A 27,361-nucleotide genomic window follows, 5' to 3' on the forward strand; every position below is an offset into this window, starting at 1 on the left:
TCCATGAAGAGACGATACTCGATTTCATAACCTCATGGTAGGAGCTGATGTGCATTTAGATTTATAGAATTATACAATGGGTGAAGTAAGGTCATGTGGAAACATCTGGAGCAATTCCTGGATGCTTGGTCTTCCCACGGGATTAGGCAATAGTGCTGGTCCGACTATGCCCCCAGGCAGTGGACAGGATGGTATCATTTACAGAAGGCACCCTGACATTTGTGTGGCGGTCTGTGGCCTTTTCCTATAGGAATGGGTGGAGACCAGGGACAGACCTGAATCTTCACATCCCCTGGGGTTCCATCTGAAGGTCCCAGGGCGCAGATCATGTCCTGAAAATCTCAATCGGTGACCCAAAATGTTAGGCGTAAATGACCTGCCACTGTTGGTGTTTGGAGTTTGTCATTTTTAAGGCGTTTCCACTATGGCAGAGGTATGAAATTATTTCAGACCTCAGGGTCTGATGATGGAATATATGGCACATACTAATGAATCCCTTGCTAAGCATCACCCTGGCCCAGCCCCACTGTTGCCCCGGGGGTCTGAGCTCTTCTGAGCAGTCAAGTTGGAATCTTCCAGACTTCACAGATCCTTAAGCCACGGAGTCTAGCATTCACTTCTCTGATTGTTTCATGGTTGTGCATTTTGAATCACCAGCATCTTTCCTTGTAGGAGCCAAGTCTGTACATCCTTAGTCTTCTGGGAAGCTGTGTGGAGTTGCGCCTCTCCACCCTTTGTCTTTCTAGGCTCTCCTCCTCACCCCACATCACCCTTGTACCTACCATAGGCCCAATCCAGTCTGGCAGCAGAAGGAGCCAAGAGAAGTGTATGAAATGTTCCTTTCTCAAAGAGCTTCTGGAGTGGAAGGAGAAACGAGGCATTCACATGTGAGAAAAAGATGGGATCTGACATTCCAGAATTAAATGTGAGCAAGAGCAGCCTGGAAGTGGGAGGGCGAAGAAACAGGGCTTGGGGGCAGAGAGGGAAGGTGTCACAGACAGGGAGGGGTGCAGGCTGACCGCTGCTCTAGGTGTGGTATGGATGTGGATGATAGGTAAGAATGTGCTGCTTGACAAGCCAGGGACTTCACCCTCCTCTGCTCATGGCTGTGTTGGGGGTGTGTGCTCCGTGTCTGCCAGAAGGCCTGGGGAAAAACTGTAGGGAGGGTGGGGATTGCAGTGCAGATCAAGGAGGCTTCCTTGTCCAAAAGGGGAATAGATGCTTACTAGGTGTCCACATGGCAGGAACTCAGGCCCATTCTGCCAGGTATTCCAGTTTTTCAAGAGAAGCTGGAAATCGGGCTTTCTCTGTGACATCAGGGAAATCTTATAATGGTGTCTGAGCTAAACTCAACGCATCTGTGCTGCTCTCCAGCTGGACTGAAACTCTGGCCTCTGCCATCACAGGGTGCTCATTCCATAGGGTGGTCGTGCCTGGGAGCCTGGTATTCCCCCCGCCCCCATTTCCAACTGGAACCAGAGTCCTCATGCCGTTGTGTGGCCACCCCTCCAGGAGCTCCCAAACAGATCATGAGATCTTGACTTCAGCTTCGGTACAGGGGGAAGAGAGCTCCCTGGTGGGGAAGCTGCCTTTCCCATGCTCAGTGGGCCACTTGCTCTCTTGTTGGACAGGGATTTCTGGAAGCCGGCAGTGGGGTAGGGTGGGCACGGTTTTGAGGACAAAAGCAGTGAATCCAAGTGTTGTGGTCTGTCATTCTTTAGCAACAAACTCAGCAGCTTGCCTCCCAGTTTAATAAGTCTAGACCTTTGTGGCTTATACAACAAGAGTGATGACAAGTAATAATAGCTCATAAGAAAAAGAAGGTTTTGTTTGTTTGTTTTTTTCGTCATTCCTGACTCATCCCCCTAGCATGGGAAGTCCAGGCAAGAGTGCCTAGAGATGCCAGAAGACACAAATTCAGAGGTGGTACTGCATGGGCTGGGAGGTCCCAGGGGGTCCATCCTGGAGGAGGAGGCTCCATTGGGAGCGCCCTGGACTCCTTAGATGTCCCAGGTTCCTCAAGGGCAGAGCCTTCCAGAGCCAGACTGCGTGGGTTCATATGACTGCTGTCCTGCTTCTTAGCTCTGTGACCTTGAGTAAGTTAATTAAACTCTTTGTGCCATCCTCTATTCATCTTCGGATGCAAATAATAATAGTACTAATAGCAGTGATGATGATGATATCACCCCTACGTGGTCGTGAGAATTAGAGCTCCTGTTTGTGAACCACTTAGAAGACCCTCTGGTGCGAGAAGTGGTTGCTATTATTATTTTTGTTACTATACCTGTAGCACGTGCAGAAGAAAGATGCACCTGCACTTGGAAGGGCAGGTGCATCTTTCTTCTGCATGTGCTACAGGTATAGAGTAAGTATAGATGCCTTTGACTCCCTGGGTGGGGATCCTTGGGGCAACTTATTTATAAGAGATGGACGTTCATGGACTCTTGTGAATCCAGAAGACATCTCCTCCTCAGACGGGTCTCCGTCTCCTTTCCCGAGCACCGCCTGAAGTAGGGGATGTAGGTGCCGTTCCTCTGTCAAGGGGTTTTGGGGAAGTGGAGTGGCTTCTTCATAGCGACCTGTCAGTTTAACCTTGGTTGCCTTTTACCAGCTGTTGCTTTCAGGAGTCAGCTCGTCGGGAGGGTGGAGAGGTGCTTTCTTTAGGGAGAAGGTGGGCTTGAACTCTAGACATCCCGAATCCGCGTGTTCCCAGGCCCATCCAAGGGCACCATGCTTCCTCCTCTCACCAGCCCTCGTCTCTCACCTCCTCCTCACCGCAGAGGGAGGACAAGGAAGGAAACCCAGCAGGCCAGACATTCTTCTCTCTCAGCAACACTCCCAACCTGGCTGGCTGCTGTTCTGTTTTCAGCCTGGGTGCAGGCCCAGTGGGACAACGGCTGGGCACCCAGCCACAGTCACCACCCCCAAAGAAAACAGAGCCCAGATCTGCACTAACACTGGGCTCACGGAGCAGTACGTCTGACTGAGATGTGCTGATGTGTGCATAAAATACACAGTGGCTGCTGAAGGCTTAGTACAGAAAAAAGAACGTAAAATAGTTCACTAATAATTTTTATCCACACAATGGAATATTATTCAGCAACTAAAAGCGAGGAAGGCCTGAAGAGGCATGCTATGCCATCGAGGAGCCTGGAGCACACTTATGTGAACTCAAGGAAGCCAGTCACCGCAGACCACATACTGTATCATTTCATTTATATGAAATGTCTAGAATAGGCAGAACTACAGAGACACAACATACATAATGATTGCCTCAGGTTAGGCCCTGGGGGTAATGGAGAGTGACCGCTGATAGGTGAAGGATGTCTTTTCGGGGTGCTGGAAATATTCTAAAATTGCATCACAACTATGGTTGCACAACTCTGTGAATGTACCAGAAACCATTTAATTGTACATTTTACATGGGTGAATTTTATGGCAGTTAAGGTGTGTCTCAAAAAAAGGTGGTAAAATAGTTTTTGCATTTATTACTTGGTAAAATGATAATATTTTGATGTATCAGGTTAAGTGAAAGACATTAAAATTAATGTCACCAGTTGCATTGTACTTTTTTAACATGTCTGGGAGAAAATGCAAAATTGCCTACGTGGCTCACAGTATATTTCTGTTGGACTGCACTGCACTGCACATTCTCGAAGGACCTTCCTGGCTTCAAAATTATATTCTTCCACAAAACGATCCCCAGGTTTGGACTTCTGATGACTCATCTTGGTACCATGGCTAAAACCCAACTTGAAAAAAGGTTCATTTGGGTCTTTTTTTAAAACCATTTGCAAAAATAGGTTTTTGGAGAGAAATCCTGGAAGGAGGCACAGAGTCACATAAGGTGAGCCTGAGTACTGAGACTGTCACTTTCTCCTGTCCCCATGAGCCACTAGAGCCATCTGCAACTGTGGACAGAGCTGTTATAAAAAAATCTGTAGTCTAAACCTGAACAACAGTTTCCTCAGTCAATTCTCTTCTTGGAAAGTTGACTCTGTACCATCACTGTCCAGAGAACAGGCAGTAAATCCCTAGTTGGCAATGTGGCTTCACGGGAGCCAGTGCCTGGCTTCCTAACATCCTTATGGCTCAGCTGGAGACCACGGGAGTGTCTTTCTTTCCCCCAACGTCTCAGTGTCAAAACACAAACCTTGGCCCCCAGTCTCATCTACAAGGAGGGTTGAAGATGATCTCCAGAAGTGTCTTTTTGTGGTTGTCCCCCAGTAGCTGTTATTCACCAGATGCCGGTTGTCCACTGCCTTAATGGGCTATCACTTACTCAGTCATGAGCCTATAGGCCTCACCTGGACCTTTTTGTTTTACTCCATGCACACTGCCCCTTAACTGTCTGAGGGCTTCCTTTGGCTGCTGGATCCTGCTGGGCCCAACAGAGGCCACTCTGCTGCCTTTCACTGGGTGCTGTAGGAAGTGCAAACTCCCAAGTAATAGAGCTTTGTGGAGATACCAGACTCTGGCAAGAATAGAGGAGTATCAGCATGCATTAAAAAAAAAAACAAAAAACAAAACAAAAAACCTGAGTGGCTGTATTTCCTCTGTGAGTGGGTCTTTCCCTTTTGCTTCAGCCAACCCCTGGAAGGCTGACAGTCTCTGAGCCCTGGTCAGCTTCTGTATTCTTCAGCACCTGCTCCTGCGTAGGTCTCTGCAGTGTTATTCTTAAACTCCTTTACCTCTCTTTCGATCCCTTTTCATTTAAACAGTCAGGGAAAGTGTTCATTGTCTTGGGGAGGCCCAGCTGCTGGAGGCTTTGTAGCCCTGTCCCACCTGCTCCCTGCCCCTGCCCCCTACCCCCCGCCCCTGTCATCCCACATCTCTTGACGAGCTTCTTAGTGCACCGTGAGCTCTTGCCCATTCCAGCATTTGGGTAAGGGCATGCAGAAGCAAGGGCTTTCTGTAAAAACCTGTTTTGCCATTTCTCCAGGGAGTAAGGCAGAAGCAAACTTCTTTAGTTCCTGGGCTTCTTTTGAAATAGCTGTGGTCACAGAGACATAGTCATAGAAAGAGTAATGATGAGGAGGATAGAAGAGCAAACCCTTTCCCATAGCTTTTCCACTCAGTATGAGCTTTCCAGAAATCCCCAGAGAAGAATAAGCAGACACAGAGTTTGTGCAGGGGGATAAAGCACACGAGACAGAAAACTCGACCAAGGCCACTGCCTGTGGAAATCCACAGTTTCCAGGACACCAGGCAAATCATGTCGAGACCCTATCTCATCCTGGTTAATAAGTGCACCAAAGGAGCATGCCATGGCACCAGATTTCCATTTTAATATTAGTGCAGCGATAGATTGCCAACGTCATGATTAAATTAGAGTCAGGTACGTTTTCTTGTAACAGCGATATCCAGAGGAGGGATTGGAAATGGAGCTGCTCAAAGACAATCTTCCTCTGGATCTCCCAAGAGAGGACACTCTGCTGATGTGGCTTCGCTGCTGAGGTATCTCCCTCTGAGGAGATACCTCAGATTGTGGCTCTCGAAGAGGAAAGGAAATATGTGTGCAGCCGGCCAGGCAGGGAGGCAATGGGATGTCCTGCCTCCAATGCCTGGATGTCTCAGGAGCACAGGCTCTGGGGTTAACGAATGTTGGTTCTAGAATGGAGGGCTTCCACCCACCGGACACCACCAAACATTCTCTTCTCTGTGACGGGTGTTTGTGGCGCACTTGGCTGTTGTGTCGTTGTCACACCAGTCTGGTGGTGACCATGAGGTCTCTGAGGCCTTTTAGGCAGAGGGGCACTGTTTGGAGGCCAAGCAGTACTGGGCAGCAGCATCCCATCCTGTTTTGGAACCAACCAAGGTGTTGGGATCACCCAGTGGCTGGCACCCTGCCCCATCTGGATGGGTTCCTCATCCATACCGGTCTTGGCCACATTGCCATTATGTTTCTTTTTCCCACTCCTAGATACTGTAAGGGGGGTGGTACTGATATTCTTGCTCCTCTGGTACCTTCTTTAACATTATTTCCCCTCCAACATTTTATATGGAAATACTCAACCATTGAGCAACATGGAAGGAACATTCAGATACTCACCACCTAGACTCCTCCGTTAACTTTTTACTATAGACACATTTTTTCTTTTCTTTTCTTTTTTTTTTTTTTAGCCCTGGTGAAATCTCTTCATGATTTTCCCATTGATGTGTTCCTTAAAACAAAACAGTCCTATCTCTGCCCTGTCACAGATGGAAACATGGATGGGAAAGTAGTGCAAAAGGCCTCTTAGTGAAGCTGAGGCAAGAATCCAGGTGTTCTGAGTTTAGGGCAGGTCAAGGGAAACAAAGGGTTCCCAGAGCAGGAGCTCGAAGATGGGAGCGCCAGACCACGCTCTGCTGCTACGAAGCCTGTGACCCTAAGGGGATCACCTTCATTCTGCCAGGACAGCTCTCGTGCTGACCTTGGACAAAATGCTCCCTGCAGTCCAGTCCCAGGCAGGGACTGGACATAGAGCTTGGCACCTTTGGCAGATCAATGGCCTAGATTCTGAGCTGTCGGTTTCTCATCTGGGAAGTGGGGATAACAGCACCCATTTCACAGAGCTGTTGTAAAATGACCTGAGGCATTGAGACACTACAAAAATGCCCTCAAATGATGCCTGGCATGGGATAGGCAGGTGCAGGGTCGCCCCTAGGATGAACGCAGATACACATATACCTTTGTATGGGTCTGGCTACGTGGTGCTCACAGAGGGCCCACCTATTATGCTGCTGAAGGTACAGCTGTACTCTATTTAGAAACAGTCGTAGTAACAAGGAAAGTCGTTTCTGTGGAGTTAAGTAAACCTGAACCAAAGATAAAAAGAGCCTGAGAGACAAAAATGTCTCCGTTCACACTCTGAGCATCCTCTGTAAGCCTCTGTGGAAAGCGCTGTTCTGTTCGCCTCTGTGGATGAGAATTTTCTGATTTATTGCTTCTCATAAAAGATTGAAGGGACGAGAGCACTGTCCCCTGCGGCCCTGTGGAGAAGGCCTGGGGCATCATCGCTGTACAGGACACGATTATTGGAGCTCTGCCCTCCCGTGGGGCGACCGTCTCTGTCACGGAGGGACGTACTGTCCTCGCTCCGTGACTTCCTGCTTCTCCTCTGGCAGCAGCGACAGCTCACGCTTGTCATCGGAGGGGATGGGATCAACTCGAGTCACAGAGGCAGCGTGTTCCTAATTAAGCACCAAGTGAGGGTGGCCCTGCAAGCTGGAGATGGCAGGGCAAGGCTCTCTGTGAGCCTCCAGCCCCTCCCGAGGCTCATCACAGGCTGCGGGCTTCTCGGAAATTAGATGCGCCTTTCATGGCTTCGTGGAACTCTTCCGAGACAGGGCATCTTCTTGGAGAGGTGGCAGGGTGTTCTAGGGACTCCTCATCCTTACTAGCCTCCTGTCTGGTTCTGTTTGGGGCTGGGAGGCCATATCGCTGACTGCGGGGCTGTCATGATGGGTGACGAGAGAAGTGGGAGTGCACCAGGTGCCCCACTTACTTCATGATGGTTTGATCCCCGAGTGGGGGAGGGACTTTGCAATGAACTCTCACTGCTCTTAGGAGGAAGCTTTGTGTCTAGGTAGGCTCATCGGTGGCCCAGTTTGTGTGTGTAAGGCAGTGTCCGGGAAGAAGTCCATGCAGTGGTATGGTCACGTCGGTTAGAGAGTTGCCCAGCTGTGGTTTGAACCAGAGTGTGATACTTCTCATGGGAGTACTCCTTATCTTCTTAACAAAAGGCTTAGTCTTATACGTCGATCATGGCACTCCATGCTGTCGGAAATAAAAAATTCAGAATGCCTAACATATTGGGGGATTTTTTGGGAGGGCATATCTGCAGGTAGGCTTCTCAGTGCACCAGTGATGTCCTTAGGGACCCACTTTTTCCCCACTCTCCCTTTTCTTCCCTTCCTTATATGAACTTCATTCCAAGACCAGCTCTTCTCCTGGTGGCAACATGGCTCATGAGGTTCTAGGAATCGCCTCTTCACCCAGAAGGTGAGAGGAAAAAGGACATGAGCAGCTCTGCCTAGAGAGTGAGAGGACTTCCTTCCCAGAGGCTGCCGGCAAAAACCTCCCCTCTGTGTCTCACTAACCTGAGCAGGACCACTTGCCACTCCCGAACCAAACTTTTTGGTTGTGTGCCCATCCCCGGGGATGAGGTGGGGTCAGGCCACCCCTTCTCCATAACTGGCTACTGCTACCCAGTGGAGGAAGAGTGGAAGAAATCTGAAGAAAAGGACCCCAGTGTCTGTGATATCGACCATGACGGGCATTTGCTAACCCCACCCACGGTGTCTGTGACCCCTCTGCTCTTCCGCTGCCCACTCATCCTTCTGCCATGGAGCCACTCAGACGTGATTCCAGAGTGAAGGGCATGCTCCTCGGCTCCCAGAGTCCCTCACTCCATCACTGCCTCTTAGCCCATGTGCCTACGTGTGTCCTTTTGTCGACCTCCGGTCTCTTGTTTCCTAGTTCCTTCACTTTTAGAAACACTGGAAGAGGTCTTTGCTTTTTTCTTTCTGGCACCCTGTCAAAGGGCTTCCTGACCTTGGCTGATGGTGACTGTGATGGACAGGGTCTCTCTCGGCATTTGAAGTGGCAGAGCCTCACGTTGGGAGAGCACCCGGGCTGGAGGGAAGGGCGCGGACGGCATGCGTGGAATAAACCTCACCAAGTGCGATGAGGAATCACGTGGCAGGTCTTAAATACTGAACCTTGATTGTCGTTTTCAGCGGGAAGTTATTGGCAGTCTGCACTTGTTAGGACTCTAGAAAATAAACAGAGCCTGATTCTTTAGGCCAACCCCAAATCCATAGAAGTACACTTGGCGGGCTTCACTGGGGATCAGGGCGAAGGGAGGTGTTGCTCTCTGGCTGGAAGGTGAGAAGCAAACTAGGTAGCAGGTGGTAGCCTGGAAGGTTCTGTGTGCGTCAGCCTGTCCTAGTCTGGCCATTCATGTATTTTCTCCCCGTCTTCCCTTTCCTGATGCTGGATCTCTGACTTGGGACTGAAACCCGAGAGGGGATGAACGGATCCTATCTTTCTTTCCACTCAACCTTGTTTCTCTCTGATGGCTGGCTTCAGTTTCCAACTTGGAAAGGGGCAAGCGTTGGGCCAATGAATAGGAAAAAGTGAGAAGAACCAAGTGGCTTTGTGCTTAAATGAAAACCACACCAGCCGACCTCTCTTTGGTCCTGTCCTTCTCATTGTGAGGCATTGAGAGAATATTTTAGTTCTGGCATCAAGTTCCCTGGTGAGAGGAGAGAAGGAAAGGAAAACATTATTGGAAAGTCTACATGTCTGTGGCTCTGGACCAATCACATCATCCCACTTTCTTCAAGAGGCATTCTTTCCAAGGTGAGGCCAAGGTTACCTTTGGTAGCTGACATCATTTGGTGTCCCCTCAGCCTTTCTCTGGTTCTAGTTGCAGCGGCAGTGGGTAGTTTGGGGTGAGTTTAGACTCTTGTTGCCGTGGCCCTCAAGCGTGGCCCACGGTCTTTCCCAGTACGTGGGAACTAACTTGGCTCACTCAGAAGTGCTGCCCAGAATTTGTGGGGCTTCATGCTCCCGGGGCAAATCTTAGCTAGTGGGCCATGGGAACCACAGCCCTCTTCCTTCAGGTGGGCATCCTGGATGCATCTCTGAACTTCTAGTGGGTTTATGCCCTAGTTGCCGGCAGAAACAACCTCCATTATGTGTCCTTATGTATCTAGTGGCCATTTCCCTATCTTGCTTTCCACTCTTCCTTCCTCCTCCTACTTGGTATCCCCTACAGGGGAAACTACTTGTATGTAAGACTTTATCACAGACTTAACATCTGGAGAGCCCTACCCATGACACCTCCCAATATGGTGGGCATTGCATTGCCACCTAAAGCATTATTCTAGTGTCACAGCAGCATTTGAAGCTTTTGTTTGTTTCACTGGGTCAACCTCTAGCCATTGTCTGGCCCAGGCTGACAGGGTATTTGGGGGGCAGGGTTAAGAGTCCCTCTCTACCGTCAGTGGCCAGCCTTCATCCCTTGCAGCCTGTCCTGGACACCTTATCCCTCAAAGCCATTTCAGTCCCCATACAATTTCCTGGCACTCTCATGGCTTTATTAGTTTTGTTCATAGAAACCATTGGGAGGCTCTGTGTTCATGGTAGGATGAAAGGTATTTATGCGGAGAGAAAAAGGAGCTCTGTGTTTGGGAGTGCACTGCATGGACATGTGAGGATAAAGGCCAGGGAAATTTTGATACAAATGTGGAGGTTCTCATATTTTCTTCCCACCCTTCAGTGAGTCATACAGGCCATCCTCTTGGAGTGCATGACTCTCAAGGTTGGGGATGGAGGTGCCATGGGACCCTGTTAACCTTTGGTCAGATGACTCTCCCCAGATATAAAATAATCCAAGCTCAAGGAAACTTAGAGGTCGGATCACTCAAGCCTTTTCACTTTTCAGAAGCAGCAACCGAGATAAAGTGACTTAGCTTCTCCAGTAGCCTGGAGCTAGTTGCAGAACTGGCATAGAGTCCCAAGTCACCAAATGGCCAACATGGTGAATTCTTATGACCACGAGCCCTGGGGTCCTTGGAACAGACCCACTTGTTTTATTTAGTAGGGCAATGAAAGAAGATGGAGCAGGTTTGAAAGAGAAAGCTCTGAAACCAGGCTGCTGGAGCCAGATCTTTTAAGCCTTTCAGAGGACCCTGAGGATGGATCTGAGGAGACAGACATGGCGGGAAATGTCTCAGGGAGCCCACACAGCTTCATGGGGGCCAAAGCGCCATCTTTGGCCATGGCTCACATGGTGCTCAGTGAGGGGCCTTTCAGGTCTCTGAGCATGTTTAGGGGTTCCTGCGTTTCCAACTAAAGAGGTAGAGGGACCAAGCAGGGAACCGTACCGGGAACTGTGCAAGTGTTCCATGACGTCTGTGAACAAGTTAGGAGTAAAATAGTACACACGAGTCAGCTGTTGAAACACAGCGTCCCATGCAGTGGGAAGTGTGAGGTGCGTCCTGAATTCTGCATTTCTAGAAAGGTCCCAGGCTATGCTCACGCAGCTGGTCCCAGGACCACTTTGAGGAGCAAGGCTGTAATGGGAACGGTTTTGTCCAGGAATCTGCTAATCCTGAATTTCTGGTTCTGGTTGGCCACTAAAATTCTCGGCTTGTCATTGAAACATCACTCCGCCCCACCCCCACCCCAGTCAAGGGGCATGACCCCTGAGGGGTGATACAGAATCCCCTGGGTATCTTTCCTGGGGATTCATGGATTCCTCCCAGTCCCGCCCAGATGGTGGCTTGAGTGAAACACAGTGACACTGTGACTCTCCGGCATTGCCTGAGTTCCAGGCCAGAAAGACACAGGGAGGAGGAAAACCAAGCAGGCTGGGTATTCCTGGAGCTTACATATGGGTTGGAGGATAGGGAGGAGCAATAAGGACAGGTTATGATTCTGTCTGTGATATGTGATCTGAAGGAGGAGTAGAACTTTTTCTGGGAGCTTGTGGTGAGAGAGGTCCTGGAAGGTCAAGGAGGGCTGCCTGGAGGAAGGACTTCCCTTTGGCAGCAGTGAGGGACTCAGAGTCTCACAGCTGGGCCTCCTTTGTTTGGCCATGGCACAGTCTGTATCTGGGGATGGTTTGGACTCCTGACTCATGCCTTTGGGTGGGTGCCTTGGGCAGGCCCTTGTCCCCAAGGCCATTCTTGCAGGAGCTCTGCCAGCCTCTGTGGGCCTGGGGTGAGTAACTGAGCTGGGCTTGGTGGAGAAGGGAAGGGAAGGCACAGCAGGGGTGGAGGACTTTGCAGGGGGGGGTGGGGAGGGGGGAATAGAGAGATAGCTGGGCCTTCCTTTGCCCCTCCTATGGGTTGGTTTGCTTGGAGACTGCTAGTGGGACTGGTCTTTCCGATGCAGGACGCAACTGAACACCACAGCATGGCCTGAAACCTTGGTAGCCTGCTGTGTGCTCCCTGCACTCTCTTTCTACATCAGATGCCCTGGCTTTCCAGCAGTGGCAGGCAGGGTCTGGTTCCCTCTGCCCTGCAGCCTCCCTGTGTGTGTGATGCCTGGAGGACTGCCCCTTGGGCTGTGGGGGCAGCAGCTCAGGCTCCAGTGTGCTCCAGGAGGCTTTGGGGTCTCCCCTGGCTGGAGACCTGCATTTCCATCCATCCCCCAGGAGATGCCCATGCTGTAGCTAACAGAACATTATGTAGGAGACCTCCAGAAGACAGGGCATCAGCAGCAGTGCCTGCTTCTGGGACATAGTTACTCCTCCTCTGAGTGAAAGGGAGGCTCAGTGGAGGGACAGAAAGACTTCAGCTTTTCCACAGGGTTTTCCTTGAGGAGAGGTGTTGTGCTCCGGTGCTAGGAGGTTTGAATTCAGTGTGAAAGGTGCAGCCTGTGAATGCCGTATGTGGCTGGAGCACATACAGGAGGAGAACTTGTCCTAGTGTGCTGGGTTCTCAGGGTCTCCCCTCTGCCCCACCACCACACCTGACAGTGTGTAGAAGCAGCTAGAGAGAGGAGAAGTTTAAACAGAGTGTGTGGCCTTTCCGCCACACTGAGGCCTCTGGATCTACTCTTCTCTGTCTTTGTGGAAGCATTGAGGCAATGGAGAAGAACCAGTGCACAGCCCGCTCAGCCTCTGGCTTTTTCCTCTCCTGGTGGTTTTGGAGAGCTTGCAGCCTCTGCACAGTTTGTGTTCCTTTTCAAGGACCAAGAACAGTGCAGAGACACACTCTCTTCTTTCAGCTGGAAATTCCATGTGAAAATCCACGTGCAGGAAGCTGACGCCCCCATTGCCTCTTCTTCACCCCGGGAGAGTGAGAACCACTGGGCTCACCCTGGAGAGACTCTAGGAGTGGGGTCAGGAAGGGGGCCATGTGGAGGGTGCCGCTGGGGACCGGCAGACCTTGCCCCTGCTCACCGAGTCTGCAGAAGGCGGTCTGCTGGCTGTGGGCCTATACAAACTTGACCTCCAACCCCAGGGTGAAGACCCGGGGCGCAGAGAGTGGAGACAGCTGTGTAAACCACGGGGTGGGGTATTTATAGCCACGGTAAGGAGCGCTGAGCCAGCCTAGAGAGCCAGAGCCAGTCACTGTGGCCGTTGGCTCCATCTCTTGTTCTCTGTTAACTCGGTTTTCGGGACATTATTTCTTCAGTGTTGCGTTAGGCATTCTGGACTCGGTTTCCTCATCTGCAAATGGGGGTCTGTTGTCCTGATCTTCGGAGCATTTCAGAGTGGTGGCTCTCTCTATCCAGTGTTCAAGAAGAAATGCAGGATTCTAGTTTTCAGGGAGGGGAGAGTTAACATGGCCTCTCAAAGTGAGCCCTCGAGGCCATGTCCCCCAGGCTCCTGGAGCTCTGGGATGAGGTGAGACACACATACCTGGGTTTTGGAGACCGCTCTGGGCTTGAGTCCTAGCCTGGCCGCTTAACCCCAGCAGCAGCAGTGAGGCGGTGGAAACGCTGCGGGAGAGCATGGGGTGGTGTGGTGCGTACGCAAGGGGCATGCAGGCCAGTCGTGGTGTTGTCAGTCGTGGTGCAGCAGCACGCCTGCCTGTCTGTGCCTGCCTGTGTGTCTGTGGGAGTCACCTACTCAGAGAGTGGACAGCCCTGCCTCCCTGAGGGGCCTGGGGCCAGTATTTGGGAAGGACGGAAGCCCTGTGCAGGAGAAAGCGTGTTCATTTTCAGAAGGCTGAGATCTGGGGTACCCAAGGAAATCCATTCTTGGTGTCAGAAAACTTTGGGTTCTCTAACCCTCAGTCCCAGGGAGTAAAAAGGGGTGGGGGGAAGAGAGAAGCAAGTGAGCAAGAGAGAGAGAGAGAGAGAAAGGCCGAAGGGGGTGGTAAGAGCAGGAGAGGGTGAGCACACAGCTCTGTAATGGAAACTTGGCATCCAGCCTCTACTTCTTCCCTTCCTCAGTGCATGTGGCTTGAGTCGGCTTGAGAATGTCTTCCCCTTTCAGCAGGCACCCCGCACACTCCCCGTGGCCCACCCCGTCCCCCCTTCTCAGAGCCTGCAGTCATCCAGGCTGCTTCCATCGGTGACACAGGACCTGGGAGCCTCCTGCCTCCCTCCTCATGCACCCCCTCCCTCCGGACTAATTAGGCCAACATGCGACTTCCAGGGCCTGGCAGATGAGGAGCCAAGAATGCGGTGGACAGGCGCCAAATGTTTTTGTTGACATTGCTCAAGTGCAGCTCTGTGGATCGGCGTCTGCTGGGGCAGAGAAGTCCAAGGAAGCCGGAGATGCATAAAGGAAGAGCGGAGAGAAACCCAAGTGGGTGCCTCTTCCAGTCCCCTTTGCCTTCCCCACGGCTCCCCCTCTACCCCCCGCCCCCAAAGAGCCCTCCAAGTCATGACCCATGGGACCATCTTAGTCTGTGAGGAGGCCACACTAAGTGGAGTGCCATGCATTCACTGGGGTTTTTGGAACCATTTTCTTTTCTGTTTGTGACGGCTTCATGTGGCGTATGCCTCACCACTGTTCCTGATGGTTTCCGAGGAAACGAACTTCCTGGAAGTAAGTTTAGGGAGCCTGTCTTCACCCCTAACCTATTAAAAGGTTCAGGCTGCATTGCTGATCTGCCTCACTGTACCTGAATAATGCAGCCAGATGGACTGCATCCTCCCCAGGGATCTACCATGAATGTGGCCCTTGGGTTACCAGGCCTGGGTTCGGATCCCCATTCTACTTTGGATCCCCATTTGGATCCCCATTGCTTGCTGTCTGACCTTGGGTGAGTCTTTGAACTTCTTCACACTTTGGTTTGCTTATTTGCAGATGGGGCTAATGGTTCAAAATAAGACTGCTGTAAAATGAAACATGGATGGAATGGAAAGTTCTTCGCACATAATAGACACTCAGTAAATGGAAGCCATAATAGCTATTAAATGGTAGTTGGGGTGGCTGGCTATGGATTGGCTCTGATTTTAGGCAAATCTCTTCTACCCTGACTTCTTTACTTCAGAGTAGGTTGACCCAGCACCAACTGCCCCTGCCTACCTCACCACGATTTTGTGAGAACAAATGGAATGGGGTATAATAGTGTTACACTTGGTTCTCAGTAGGGAAGGAAGTGAACGCAGTACTTGCTGTCATCACTCTGATTTTCTCAGACTCTGGTCTCCACATTAGTAGTTCAGTGGTTAGTGGTAAACTATATTTTTGTTGAGATAAAAATTTGTAGGTTTTGGAATCCAGAGGTGCTGCCTTAATGGTCTCTAATGCCTGAAGATATTGAATCATTATGTAAAAAAAAAATCCTCTAATTTTCTGCTACAATAGCTGGCTTTATTTTTACATCTCTTAATTGGTATCAGCTTTTCTTTCAGAATTACAGAACCATGGAAACTTGGCCTGAGAAAGAACTTTGGAAGTCATTGGAAGGGACACTTGCTTCTCTGCAGATCTTTGGAGTCTCCCTAAGCATTCGGACTGTAGTACCACAAAGCACTTTTTCTGACCCCGATTGTGAGAACAGCAGAGTGGCCAGTCTGTTGATCTGTAGCACACCTCTGCCTTTGGATCTTATGCAGGCTGGGAAATGCCATTGGTGCCCTGCCCATATCCCTTTGTTCTTGCCTCTTCAGTGCTCACTGGTACTGTTTAAGTCTTAGCATCTGCATTTCATTGTCTAAGGCCTTTGCCTGGGCACTAGAGCCCACCTTGGACACCCATGTACCAAGTTCAAAGTGCCAGGGAATCCATGCCCCCTGGAAATAGCCTTCAACCAACGGCAGACCGGGAATAGGTAGATATGTACCTAAGCTTGCTCACCCCTGAGTATCTGAGCTACCTGTCTACTTTGACCCCCAGAGCTTTCCAGGGGAGCCAAGCTCTAGTTGACTCATTCTGGTGACTGGCTTGAAGTGTATCATCTGTTGGCTGTCTCCCCTTCCCCATCCCATGGTCCTGTTCCCTTACAGGTACTTCCTGGGGTCACCCCCCACCCTCATAGGAAAAACCCATTCAGATCCTCATTTCCAGGGCCGCTGTTGGAAACTCAGCCGGAGACAAATGCGCTGTCTTTCTGCACACTTGCAGATCGTTTGTGACAATAAGGTGCTAAATTCACATTTCAGGGCTGCTTGTTGGATTTTCAGGCCACTGACCTTATTGTTTCTTCATGAGCTTTTGAGATTATTTTCTCTGCCTGTCACCGTTCTTAATCCTAAGAATTAACTGTGGAGGTTAACCAGATGACGCAAATGCCTTGCTTTCACCTTGAATTATCTCTGGCACTGTTCTCTTAGTTATGACTACACTGATGTCTGTGGCCACCACGTCTAAACTGATTGTTCTCGTTAGGTTCCACATTCTACATTTGTGTGTGTGTGTGTGTGTGAGAGAGAGAGAGAGAGAGAGAGAGAAAGATGTCTAAGATAGCTGTTCTGGCTAATATGTGTAAGTTGTAATGAAATACCTTGATGATTTTATATCTGAGAGCAGATTCCATTTGACGGAGAAAGACCTTGGTGCATGAGCTGCTGCACTTACATGTGTCCTGTGGCTTAGCTGAGATGTCTACAAGCACTCTGATTTCCAGAAACTTCTGCAAGTCTTACTTTGTCCATCCCCAAAATGGGAATAGGTTTTTCAACCCATACTTACTGAGCACCTCCTCTGAGCCAGGAGTGATTTGGTGTTAGAGAGACAATAGCGGACAAAGTGGACAACATCCCTGATCCCTCTTGCTTTCCCAACCAGTGTCGTGAGGTTCAAATTCAACAATGAAGGTGGAATCATCTGGGAAACTAAAATTACCATGGAAATAGGGGAATAGGTATGATGACCTTCAACTCTTCATTGCCCATTTCAGAACATCACACTGATGTGGCTGGATGAAGTGTTCCCTCTGGCCTTCTGTGAAGGCCACTTGGCCCATGAATTAGGCCTTTATCTTGTACTTAGATCCATTTTCTGCCCACCACACTTCTGGACACTCAAAGGGTGTCCCTTGCCTCATGCCACATCTTTCTTTAGTGCTAAGCCACCAGAAAGACTGTCTTTGCTTGCTGTTTCCACTGCCCAGTGGCTCTCTGAGGTCCAGCTCTGTTATTTCTTAGCCTTTGTCTTACTTGATTTGTCTGTAGGTCAAGGCCATTGGCCACTCCTGAAATTCCCTTTCTGCTGACCTTGCCTTATGCTATTACCTGTCCTCTTTCCTTTCCTTTCATGATCCATTCTCTAACGGAATGTTGAATTCCCCATGACCTCTTCTCTTCTCTTTAGTCCCCTCCCAGAAGACCCCATGCATCATGTCTCATACTTTTCCCTATTTGCTTATGACCTTCTTGGTGCTGTCTGTAGCTTAGCTCCCTCCCCTAAGGTATCTCCATCCCCTGTGTTCACAGGCAGCTTACCACCCTTTCTGTGCTCCACAACACTTCAAGGTCAACAAGTCCTTTATGGTTACGTGCTCCTTTCTCCCCTCTGATGTGCCCTTCATCTTTGTTCTTTCTCCTGGCATGTCAGTCCCTACAGTCATCTCATCTGGAGATCTCACCACTTTTAACCTGCTCCTGCTGTATTGCATTCAGTGGTTTTCACATTTATGCTTTCATCTCTTGTTTGTGGAAGTCTTGATATGCAGCATTGACTGGCCCAGACTCTGGGGATGTTGACATGGTGTCCTAGCTTGGGGAACCCTCCAGAAGCAGTTCCTGAGAAAGTGTTCAGTTGTGAGAGGTTTATTTGGGAGGAGTAGATGCTGGTGGGCTCAAAACAGTCACACTGACTTCATGGACCTAATTATACCCATCTCTTCCCAAATCCATGTTCGGTGAGGTCAACGTGGGTCATGTTGAACTTGGCCATGATGAGAATATTTACACTATGGAAATAGGCCAGTGGCTCCAAACAAGGACTCCCCCTGCCCACCCCCTCCAGAGAGAGTTGGTTGTTAAAACATCTATCAGTGTGTTACTAGGAGTGAGGAATTAAGGTAGAAAAGGACAGCAATTAATACATTGTGTTTTATCAGGAGCATTACACTGTAGACAACTGGAGCATAATCCCAGTGGAGAAGATTCTGTAATTCAGTTTAGAATACGCATCTTGAAGTCATCCCACCGGAGTGGGTGAGGTAGTAATATACCAGTCCCTCCCAGTCAGTGGCTGAGGGCGGCCTCTGTCAGGCCCAGCAGGATCCAGCAGCCCAAGGAAGCCAGCAGGCAGTCAGGGGCTGCGTGAATGGAGTATAATGATAAGACCCAAGGCGGGGAGGAATAGGCTCACCACTGAGCAAATGGTGGCTGATGGAGGTGCTGGACATTCAGCATTGGGAAAGGCCAAAGCCCAGCTGTTAGTGATGTGTTGTTATGCTCTTTGTCTCCCCAGACCTCGACTTCATGGACCTCCTAGGGGAAGACCGACAGTGGACCGTGGGGAGGAAGTTAATGCAGGTGAATGACACTCTGACTTCAGAAGATGCAGGACTCCGGAGCAGCAAGAACTGCACTGAACCAGGTAACAGTTACAGCTGCTGTTGTGCGCAGTGGCTGCCATTTTCTCTGGTTATGACTAAGGAAGAGCTGGACGCCATCTTTTCCCTTTGAGTTCTAACCCAGAGAGATCTTAATGACGTTTAGGGCAGGTGTCTAAGAAACTGAAAGGGGACGTTCTGGGTGTGATTCTACCTCTGCATTCTTTTTCTAGGGCATGGGTGAAAGGTAAGTCAAAGTCAGCGACCCTCATGATTCTGTGCTGATATTGAATGTGGGGGCTGGTGCTCTCAAGTGGGAAACTGAGTTGGGAGCAGGATGGGTGAGGGTGTTCTCTGGCCATCTTTGCTTTGATCTCTGGAATCCTCTCTGGGTGGTTTTTAAGCAGGAGCCTTGTTTCTGTCACAGTAAAGAAAAAGGGGGTGGAACCATATCCTTAATTGTGTTGTTGGTCTTCTTGGGAGAAGTGAATATTCATTTACCAGTGGTCATATTTAATATCTGTCGTGTCTTTATGTTGATCTTGAAAGGAAAGCAAACATAAAGGGAATGAAGGGGACTTGGAATCATCAGAACCCAGCCCACCAAATCTCAGAAAAGGCAAGCACCCTCTGGATGGTTGAGGGCCTTGTTAGTTTCAACCAGGGGTCAGGAAGCTTGTCTCACAAATGGCTAGACAGGAAATATTTTAGCTATTGCCACCCATATACCATGTCTATAGTTTTTGGTTTTTTTTAAAGCATCCTTTTATAACCCTTTACACATTTAAAAACCATTCTTAGCTCATAGACCATACAGAACAGGCATTGAGAGGTATTAGGCCTGTGCTGTACTTTGCCAATCCTGACTTGGGCTGTTTGGCTCTCTGGGACCTCCCTTCCATGGATGGTGGGAACTTGGGCCCCATGCATGCCCCTTTTGAGGGGTCAGGAGCTCAACCATGTGTTGATCCCACATCCAAAGGCCAGTGTCATTTTTAGTGTCACACTGCAAAGATATAAATAGTCTTCATTGCAGCCCAAAGAACCTTAGACCTTTGAAAACAGAAGTTGCTCTGTGAAGTTGTGTGTCTTCCTTTTTTTTGATAGAGGTGTCCTTCACCACCATCCTGAGAGTTTTAATAGTCCGTTCCTAGGCAGAGCTGGAAAGAATTAAAAATCAATTACCAGCAATCCCCCCCATCCCAAACCCACAACAACCCACAATGCTACATCATCTATATTCCTCAAGCTGGAGAATTCAGGGGTTACTGTGGCTATTACTAAGTGCTCTGAAGGAATACCCTTGAAGGTTATTGAAGCACATGGCTGCTCCATGAGCTATAAGCAAAAATGGATGTGATGGGTTTGAGTGCCACACTGAGCCAACAGAGCCTTTGTAGAAAGATGCAGCAAGAACCCTGGTTGCTGATCTGGTCATGTAGCCAAATATTTTTCAGTGTCTTCTGATAACTAAGAGGCAGGTAGTGAGCAAGATGTCAGAAGACTAGAAATACTAGAAAGACTAGACTAGGAGGCCAGTTGGCACCTTTGGTATACCTTTGGTATGGGAAAGAATGGAGTCACTTGCAGTACAGTGACTGGCTTCGGGTTGAGGTCAGCCACCATGCTCAGGGCCAATGGTGATAGAAGGGCTTCTGATCTCTGTTGAGAGATGTATGTTGGGGGAGGTGGTGCTGTCTCTGTGACTGGCATTGTTCATTATATCAAGAAGCCTCTTTTTCAGAGTGATGGGTGTAGAAGAATAAAGCACATTAAAACCATTTCAAGAGAGGAAATGACTCAGCCCCCAGGTAGAAAGGAAGATGTCCAGGTTTTTGGTGTTGACAGGGAAGGCACAGGGGGAGAGAGGAGGAAGGGCTTCTAGAGAGTAGCAGGAGGAGAACTAGAGCTCATAATGCTTAGAGCTAGTCCAGAAAGAATAAAGACTCAGAAGGAACATTCTCAGTGTCTTCATTTGGGGGCTATTGGAACTGGACTTGATTTCTGGGTGCTGGACCTCAGAGCCAAAGACCACAAGGAAGGTGATCATGCCTGAAAGAGGAGCGGTCTCTTTTAAGACCTGACACAACAAGGGCCTGCCTGGAGTCTCTGTTCTTCACCAGACCTGCCTTGACCATCCCAGGCTGCTGTGACCATTCTTTTTGCTAAATGTTTTTGGTACAAAATGTCTCTCACTGTGCTGTCCAATATGGACACTCAGTAGTGACTTAAATTCAAATTAAGTCAAATTAAATACATTAAAAATTCAGATTCTCAACTGCACTAGATACATGTCAAACACCTAATAACTGTGTATGGCTCATGGCTACCATATTGGAGATCGTAGACCGTTTCTGTCATCACACAAAGTTCTATTGGACGGGCAGGTCTAGAGCTTCCATCTGCCATCTTTCCAGCTTAATTGCAAGCACCTCAAGGATATAAAGTGGACATGTAGATTTGAGAGCTCGTCTCTTCCTGGGTTTGGGAATCACCCTCCCCTGGATTTGAATCCCAGCTTAGAAGCTGTGGGCTTTGGGCAAAATAGGCTTTCTGAGCCTCTCTCTGCTTCTGTGAGAAATTGAGGTAATCATTCTGACTTTTCATGACTGCTGTGAGAATTGGTAATGAAGTCATGAAGTATGACCATCTTAGTGCCCTGTGTGTGGTAGTTCTGTAGTAGGAGTTCCCTCATGAATTGCTGGCTGTTGGGGGCAGCCATTCCTCCATTATAGGTGGGTCACGGATACCTTCTTCAACCGCTCCTCATAGGAATGGGCACATTCTGTTCCTCTTGTTCTGTCAACAGGCCACATCCTCAGGTGGCCCAGGTCTGACCCATCAGGAAGCTGGGCTGAGAGGTTCAAGCACTATTTTCTAGTACATAAAAGCTTGAAAGATCTCACTATGGTAATAAGCACATCACCTCTGAGGAATGCTCTCTTTCTACAAGAATGTGGTCAAAATGTGACCACAGACACAGGTGACCCCCGGTAGCCTTGGTGCTCTTTCCAGAATGCTGTTGGAAGTCTGCTTCTCAGTTTTCATAGAACAGATATTTTATGCAAAAGTGTTGAGAGCAACAGCACTCATAACATCGGATTTGGAATTTAAATTCAGCAGTATTCATCTTCTCTACCTCTAACTTACTGTGGGAGGGCAGGACTGAACTGGACTGAGCCAAGGCCTAGTTGCCCAGGTTTCCTTAAGAGGTCAGAGGGCCCTGGAGGCAAGGAATATTGCTTGTACTGGTTGAATGCAGTAGTGTCTGCTCTCAAAAGTCTTCAGTGTAGAGGCTAGGAAGGAAGCCATGTGGTTTCTGGACTGGCCTCTCTTCTGCTTTGTGATGATGTCAGCAGAACAAGAGTGTACTTCCAAAGATGATGCATCAGGCTTCCCTCTGTGCTCAGAGTAGTGATTATTTACTAGGGGGCCTGAGCATTTGGGATGCCAGCATGGTCCATGACCATGTGAGTAATGGTGTCAGGGTCATAGGCAAGAATTAATTGGTTCTTGTCATAAGGTACACCTAGTGCTACTCATCATGTCACTGGGCTTCTCAGACTGTGTTCTAGGAACCCATGGCTTTAGGTGCCATTAGAGTAAGTATATTCAGAGCCTAGAGATGGAATGATCTCTATCCTGGGTGTACTGTCTGTTCAGGATAGGGGCTTACTTTGCTTCTCAAATGTCAATTTCCTCATCTGTGAAATAGGCTTGCAACTAGTTGATTCTTTCTACTTCTTCCACTTTACAAATCCAGTAGTTCCACAACATTTCAAGAAGAGAGATTCATGAAGACATCCACCCCAAGTTTCCCTGCTCCGTTTTCCTAAATAACTTCTTTGCATTTGCAAAATTCCATATCATACCCCACCCCCTCCTTGGACCCTCTCTCTCCTTTCCTCTTCTCCTCTACCCCTCCCCTGCCCCATCCCCCATCTCCCTCTTTGCCTTCTTCTGAAAACTAGGTGCCCAGAGTACCTGCCCAGGGGACAATCAGGATGCAAGGTGCTTAATATAATGTCAGTGCTGTCTTTGGTTGGTGTGGTAACACAAAGATGACACATTCTTCATATGGCAGCTGCCACTTTAAAGACATGTTGTTTTGCAGTATTTTGGATTTTTTTTAAATGGCATTCTTCTTTGCCCCTCCAAGACATGGTTTTGGTGGAAATTGGTAATTTTTTTGTGCCTCCAGAACTGCATGAAAAAGTCAAAGCTCTGGGCTCCAATTTTTCTGCAATTGTTCCAGTCCTCTGTGAATTTTTAAGGTTGTTTTCTTAGCCTGACACTGCCGATTTCATTTAGAGCCTGGAAACATATTGTTTTTTGGCAAATAACACTTGAAACTGTTTACTCAGATGACCTATTAAGTGAAATTTAACTTTGAATAAATTTTATCCATGGAAAATTAAGTTAGCTAAATGTAATATTGAGAGTGGTGGACAACTGTAGCAGAAATGAACTCTTTGTAGTATTTATTTGTACACTTTGCAGAATTTTATTTATACACTTCGAAGTCTGTCTCCAGAAAAATCTATCATCTTTTGGTTTTTAGTTCTTTGATGTTTTAAGGAAATGAGCTTTTCCTCAGAGTGCCTCCTTCAAATAAACTTTGGAAAAAAGAGCTATTTAAAATGATAGCCTTTGGCAAGAGTCTCACTCTGAGATCACTGGATGTTCTTTTGAAAAAGGGCTCATCTCCCTCTCTCTGTGTGGCTTAGTTGGGTCTAAGATCCTTGGGCCTATGCTGTAGGTACCTTTGGGGCATGCTGGGAGTGTTTACTGGATTAGGTGTCTACTGGAATGTCCAGGAAGTATATGATCTGAGAATCAAGTATGAATTGTAGTAGAGGAGGGAAGCCAGAGTCCATATAAGTGAAGCAATATGGGTAACTTCAAGGGATGGGTATGTCCACAGATTGGGAAGCAGCACAGACTGGTTCACGTTAAGTGCTGGAGTCCTACTGGTTTTTTACTTTAAACCATAACATCAAGGCCAGCTGGTCTGGGGAGGTGGGTGGGGGATGAGTGGTACAGGTGATGGGGATGAAGGAGCATACATGCCATGACGAGCCCTGGGTAATGAATGCAAGTGTTGAATCAATATAGGTACACCTGAAACTAATATTGCTTGGTGTGTTCACTACCTGGAATTTAAATTAAAATTAAAAAAAAAAAAGGCCAGTTGGTCTATAATCATAGGGCTGGGATGACCAATCTACAAAATATGAAAAGTCCGAATCTCTCATCTCTTACATGAAAAAAAAAAAAAAGATCCAGAGGGGATGGATGACTTTCCTAAGGTCACAGCACTTGTCAGAAACAGGTTAGAGCCCCCTGCCACCAAACTTCCATACATAGATACTCAATACATGTGGGTAATTAGATAGCCTGACATCTACATGATTTGGGGTAGCACTGTCCTGCAGAATTAGAATACAAGCTACAGGTGTAGTTTTAAATCTTCTAGTAGCTACATTAAAAAGGTAAAAAGAAGGGACGCCTGGGTGGCGCAGTTGGTTGGACGACTGCCTTCGGCTCAGGGCGTGATCCTGGAGTCCCGGGATCAAGTCCCACATCAGGCTCCCAGCTCCATGGGGAGTCTGCTTCGCTCTCTGACCTTCTCCTCGCTCATGCTCTCTCTCACTGTCTCTCTCAAATAAAAAAAAAAAAAAAAAAAAGGTAAAAAGAAGCAGGTAAAATTAACTTTAATCATACATTTTAGGGGTGCCTGGGTGGCTCAATGGTTTAAGTGTTGGATTCTTGATCTCAGCGTTGTGAGATCCACACTGGCTGTGGGCTCCACACTGGCTGTGGCCCTTACTTAAGGAAAAAAAAAATACATACATATATATGCATTTATACATGTAATATGCATATATAGCACATTTTTTTTATTTAACAGAATATATACAAAATATTAAGAATGACAAATCTCAGATTGCCTCTGTGTTTTATCCCTGGGTTTGAACCCAGGAAAGAACTAAGGTTTTTTTTAGGGACACATGAGTGGCTCAGTTGGTAAAGCATCTGCCTTCAGCTCAGGTCATGATCCTGAGATCCTGGTATTGCCTATGTCAGGCTCCCTGCTCTGTGGGAAGCCTGCTTCTCCCTCTCCTGCTCCCCCTGCCTGTGCATGTGTGCTCGCTCTCTCTCTCCCTCTCTGTCAAATAAATTTTTAAAATCTTTAAAAAAAAAGAACTAAGGTTTCTTTTTAAAAGTCTTAAAATCTATTCCTTATTGTACTAGCTTACAGAGCTTTCAACAGTGTTTCTCTGCAGTTATGATTTTCATAATGATTCACATGATAGCTGTTAACACTCTTAAGTGCAATAAGTTAAGAACTTACTGTGATCCACTCTTTAATTTGTATCAAACTCCTTACTGAATTAGATTGGGTAAGGGTAGCTGCAGTAACAAATAAGTCCTGCAGATGTGAGAGTTTAACACAGAGTTAAGGATTTCATTCTTGTGGAAGGTTCTGGCCTTTGGGTGGCCCTACTGCAAGAGATGGTCCATGGATTCTGAAGCCTTCCATTTTGAGACTTTCCCAGGCTTACACTTTGGTTCCCAAGGGTGTTGTGCTTCTCTCTGCTTTCAGAGGCACAGGCATGGAAGATTGTACATAGCTGAGTTTAAGGGATTAGATCCTCACTCCTGCTCACATGCCACTGGCCAGGACTCAGTCACATGACAACTCCTCACTTCCAAGGAGGTTGGGATTTGTATATATTAGCAGAGTGCCCTCAAAGAAGAGAGAGATCTGGTGAACAGCTAGCTGGTCTTTGTTACCTTATTTCTTCCCCCAAATTTGTTTCTTTTTGAAAAAAAAAAAAAAAGACTCCTCAGTTTTCCTTTATGCCTATCTTATTAGTAAAGCCGTATTTTACCCTCTACAGAAAAATCATAAGCCAGACTGACATCTTTTGAGGTGGGCTTAGCTCTTGGTTTGACCTTCCTGATTCTCACTTGGGCAAGGTGGAGCAATTTGACTCTTCCTCTCACCTTGGGAGGATCACAAGTGAGGTAAGAATTGTCCCAGTTGTGCCTATTTGCACATTGTGTCTCTTCTTTGTAAATACAAGAACCCTAGGAAAAATAACGCATGTTTGATGCATGAAGCCATTGGCAGTAATGTAAGAGCTTGGGTTCCAGAGGAGATCCTCAATCTCAATTCCATTACTTTCAACCTCTGTGGTGCCAGGTGAGTGTCTCAAATTCTTTGAACCCCATTTCCACTGTCTGTAAAATGCCAGTCAGGATGCCCACTTCACAGGGATGTGGTAATCACGAGCCAAGGAAAGCTTCGTAAACAGCTGCAACCTCATAGTATGTGCTTATTAAATGGTAGCTGCATTACCTTCGTTACTGAAATAAAATGGAAGGCAGACCCACAGAGGTCATTTTTAGGGCCTTTGCAACACTCTGAGTCACCCTAGAACATGGTGGGATTATGAAGATTGTTTTTAGGATGGATAGATTATTGAGTGCAGTTTGGCCCCAGTACGGCATTCTCAATAGCTGTGTGAACGAGACATGTCAAGAGATTACCCAGGAAGCTTCTGACTAATGCTGTTTCCTGGCCTCAGAGGCTACTCTAGAGACACACAGGATGAAATAAGGAGTACCGGATTTTCTACTGCACACTAATGAAGGGTTTCACAGCTTCCAGTTCTGGGAGGAGAGGCCAGACGCTATTTATTTCTTCCAGCTTCAGAATCCCTTTAGGACTTATTTCCTGAGACATTCTTAAAAGCCCCATTCTTTAAAAGTAGCCTGGGCAGACTAATCCAATGAACGGTGCATAGAATCTTCCCGAAACACAGGGGAAGGGTGATAAGCTCTGCTCTTAGATGCTTTCATGGGCCTATTTGCACAGGAGCCTAGACTCTCAAAGCATTTTTACATTCGCTAGCTCATTGGAACATGTTTGGCTCCTGGAACAAAAATATCTGAAGGCCAGGAATGACTGTATTTTTGATAGATAAATTAGATCTAGACTGAGGCTGGTTAGGTTAAATAATTGAGTCATAGTCATAAATGTGGAAAGAAACTTAGGGACTCTTGATTCCAAACTCTTTTCCTCAAGTCAGGGTCCAGCTAACTATGGCCCTTGACCAAATCTGGCCTGGTGACCATGTTTATAAATCAAGTTTTATTGGAACACAGCCATACATATCCATCTACATGTTGTCTGTGGGCTGCCTTTGCTGTAGGAAGGCAGAGCTGAATATTGCAATCTAGACTTCGGGTCCTGCAAAGCCTGAAGTATTTACTCAGTGTCCCTGTACAGGAACGTTTGTTGCCACCTCCTGCTCTAGGTCCTGGGACTGGTGCTTCAGGTGGCCCTTAGGAGAGGTGAAGGTGAGAATGATTTCCCCACCTCTCTTTCTGCTCCCCTGACCTTTCCCCCGGATGTACCTGTGCCTTATTAAAACTAGTATCCTAGTAAATATTTTTAACATCACTCCTGACCTGGGGCCCTGTAACTCAGGTATTGCCCCCTTTCTGTTTTCTCTCTCATGCATAGACATACGATCAAAAACCTTCAGCATTGTCTGTCCACATGTTAGGGACATGTGTAAAGTAGAAGAGGTCATATTCCCTGCAGTTGCACTCCTGGGTATTTACCCCAAAGATACAGATGTCATGAAAAGAAGGACCTTCTGTACCCCAATGTTTATAGCAGCAATGGCCATGGTCGCCAAACTATGGAAAGAGCCAAGATGCCCTTCAACGGACGAATGGATAAGGAAGATGTGATTCATATACACTATGGAGTATTATGCCTCTATCAGAAAGGATGAATACCCAACTTTTGTAGCAACATGCATGAGACTGGAAGAGATTATGCTGAGTGAAATATATCAAGCAGAGAGAGTCAATTATCATATGGTTTCACTTATTTGTGGAGCATAACAAATAGCATGGAGGATAAGGGGTGTTAGGAGAA

The 27,361-nt window shown here is 47.9% G+C and overlaps 1 protein-coding gene across 1 annotated transcript in view; it reads left to right on the forward strand.

Moving 5' to 3' along the window:
* The window catches only part of SLC24A3 (solute carrier family 24 member 3), a 500,344-nt gene that overhangs the window by 40,554 nt on the left and 432,429 nt on the right, over positions 1-27,361 (forward strand). The window contains exon 2 of the mRNA XM_044263528.1: positions 18,318-18,446. Coding sequence (XP_044119463.1) covers positions 18,318-18,446 — 129 coding nt within the window. The remainder of the gene's footprint in view (positions 1-18,317; positions 18,447-27,361) is intronic.

Source organism: Neovison vison, chromosome 8 (assembly GCF_020171115.1).
Source record: "Neovison vison isolate M4711 chromosome 8, ASM_NN_V1, whole genome shotgun sequence".
In the NCBI taxonomy this organism is placed as follows: Eukaryota; Metazoa; Chordata; class Mammalia; order Carnivora; family Mustelidae; genus Neogale; species Neogale vison.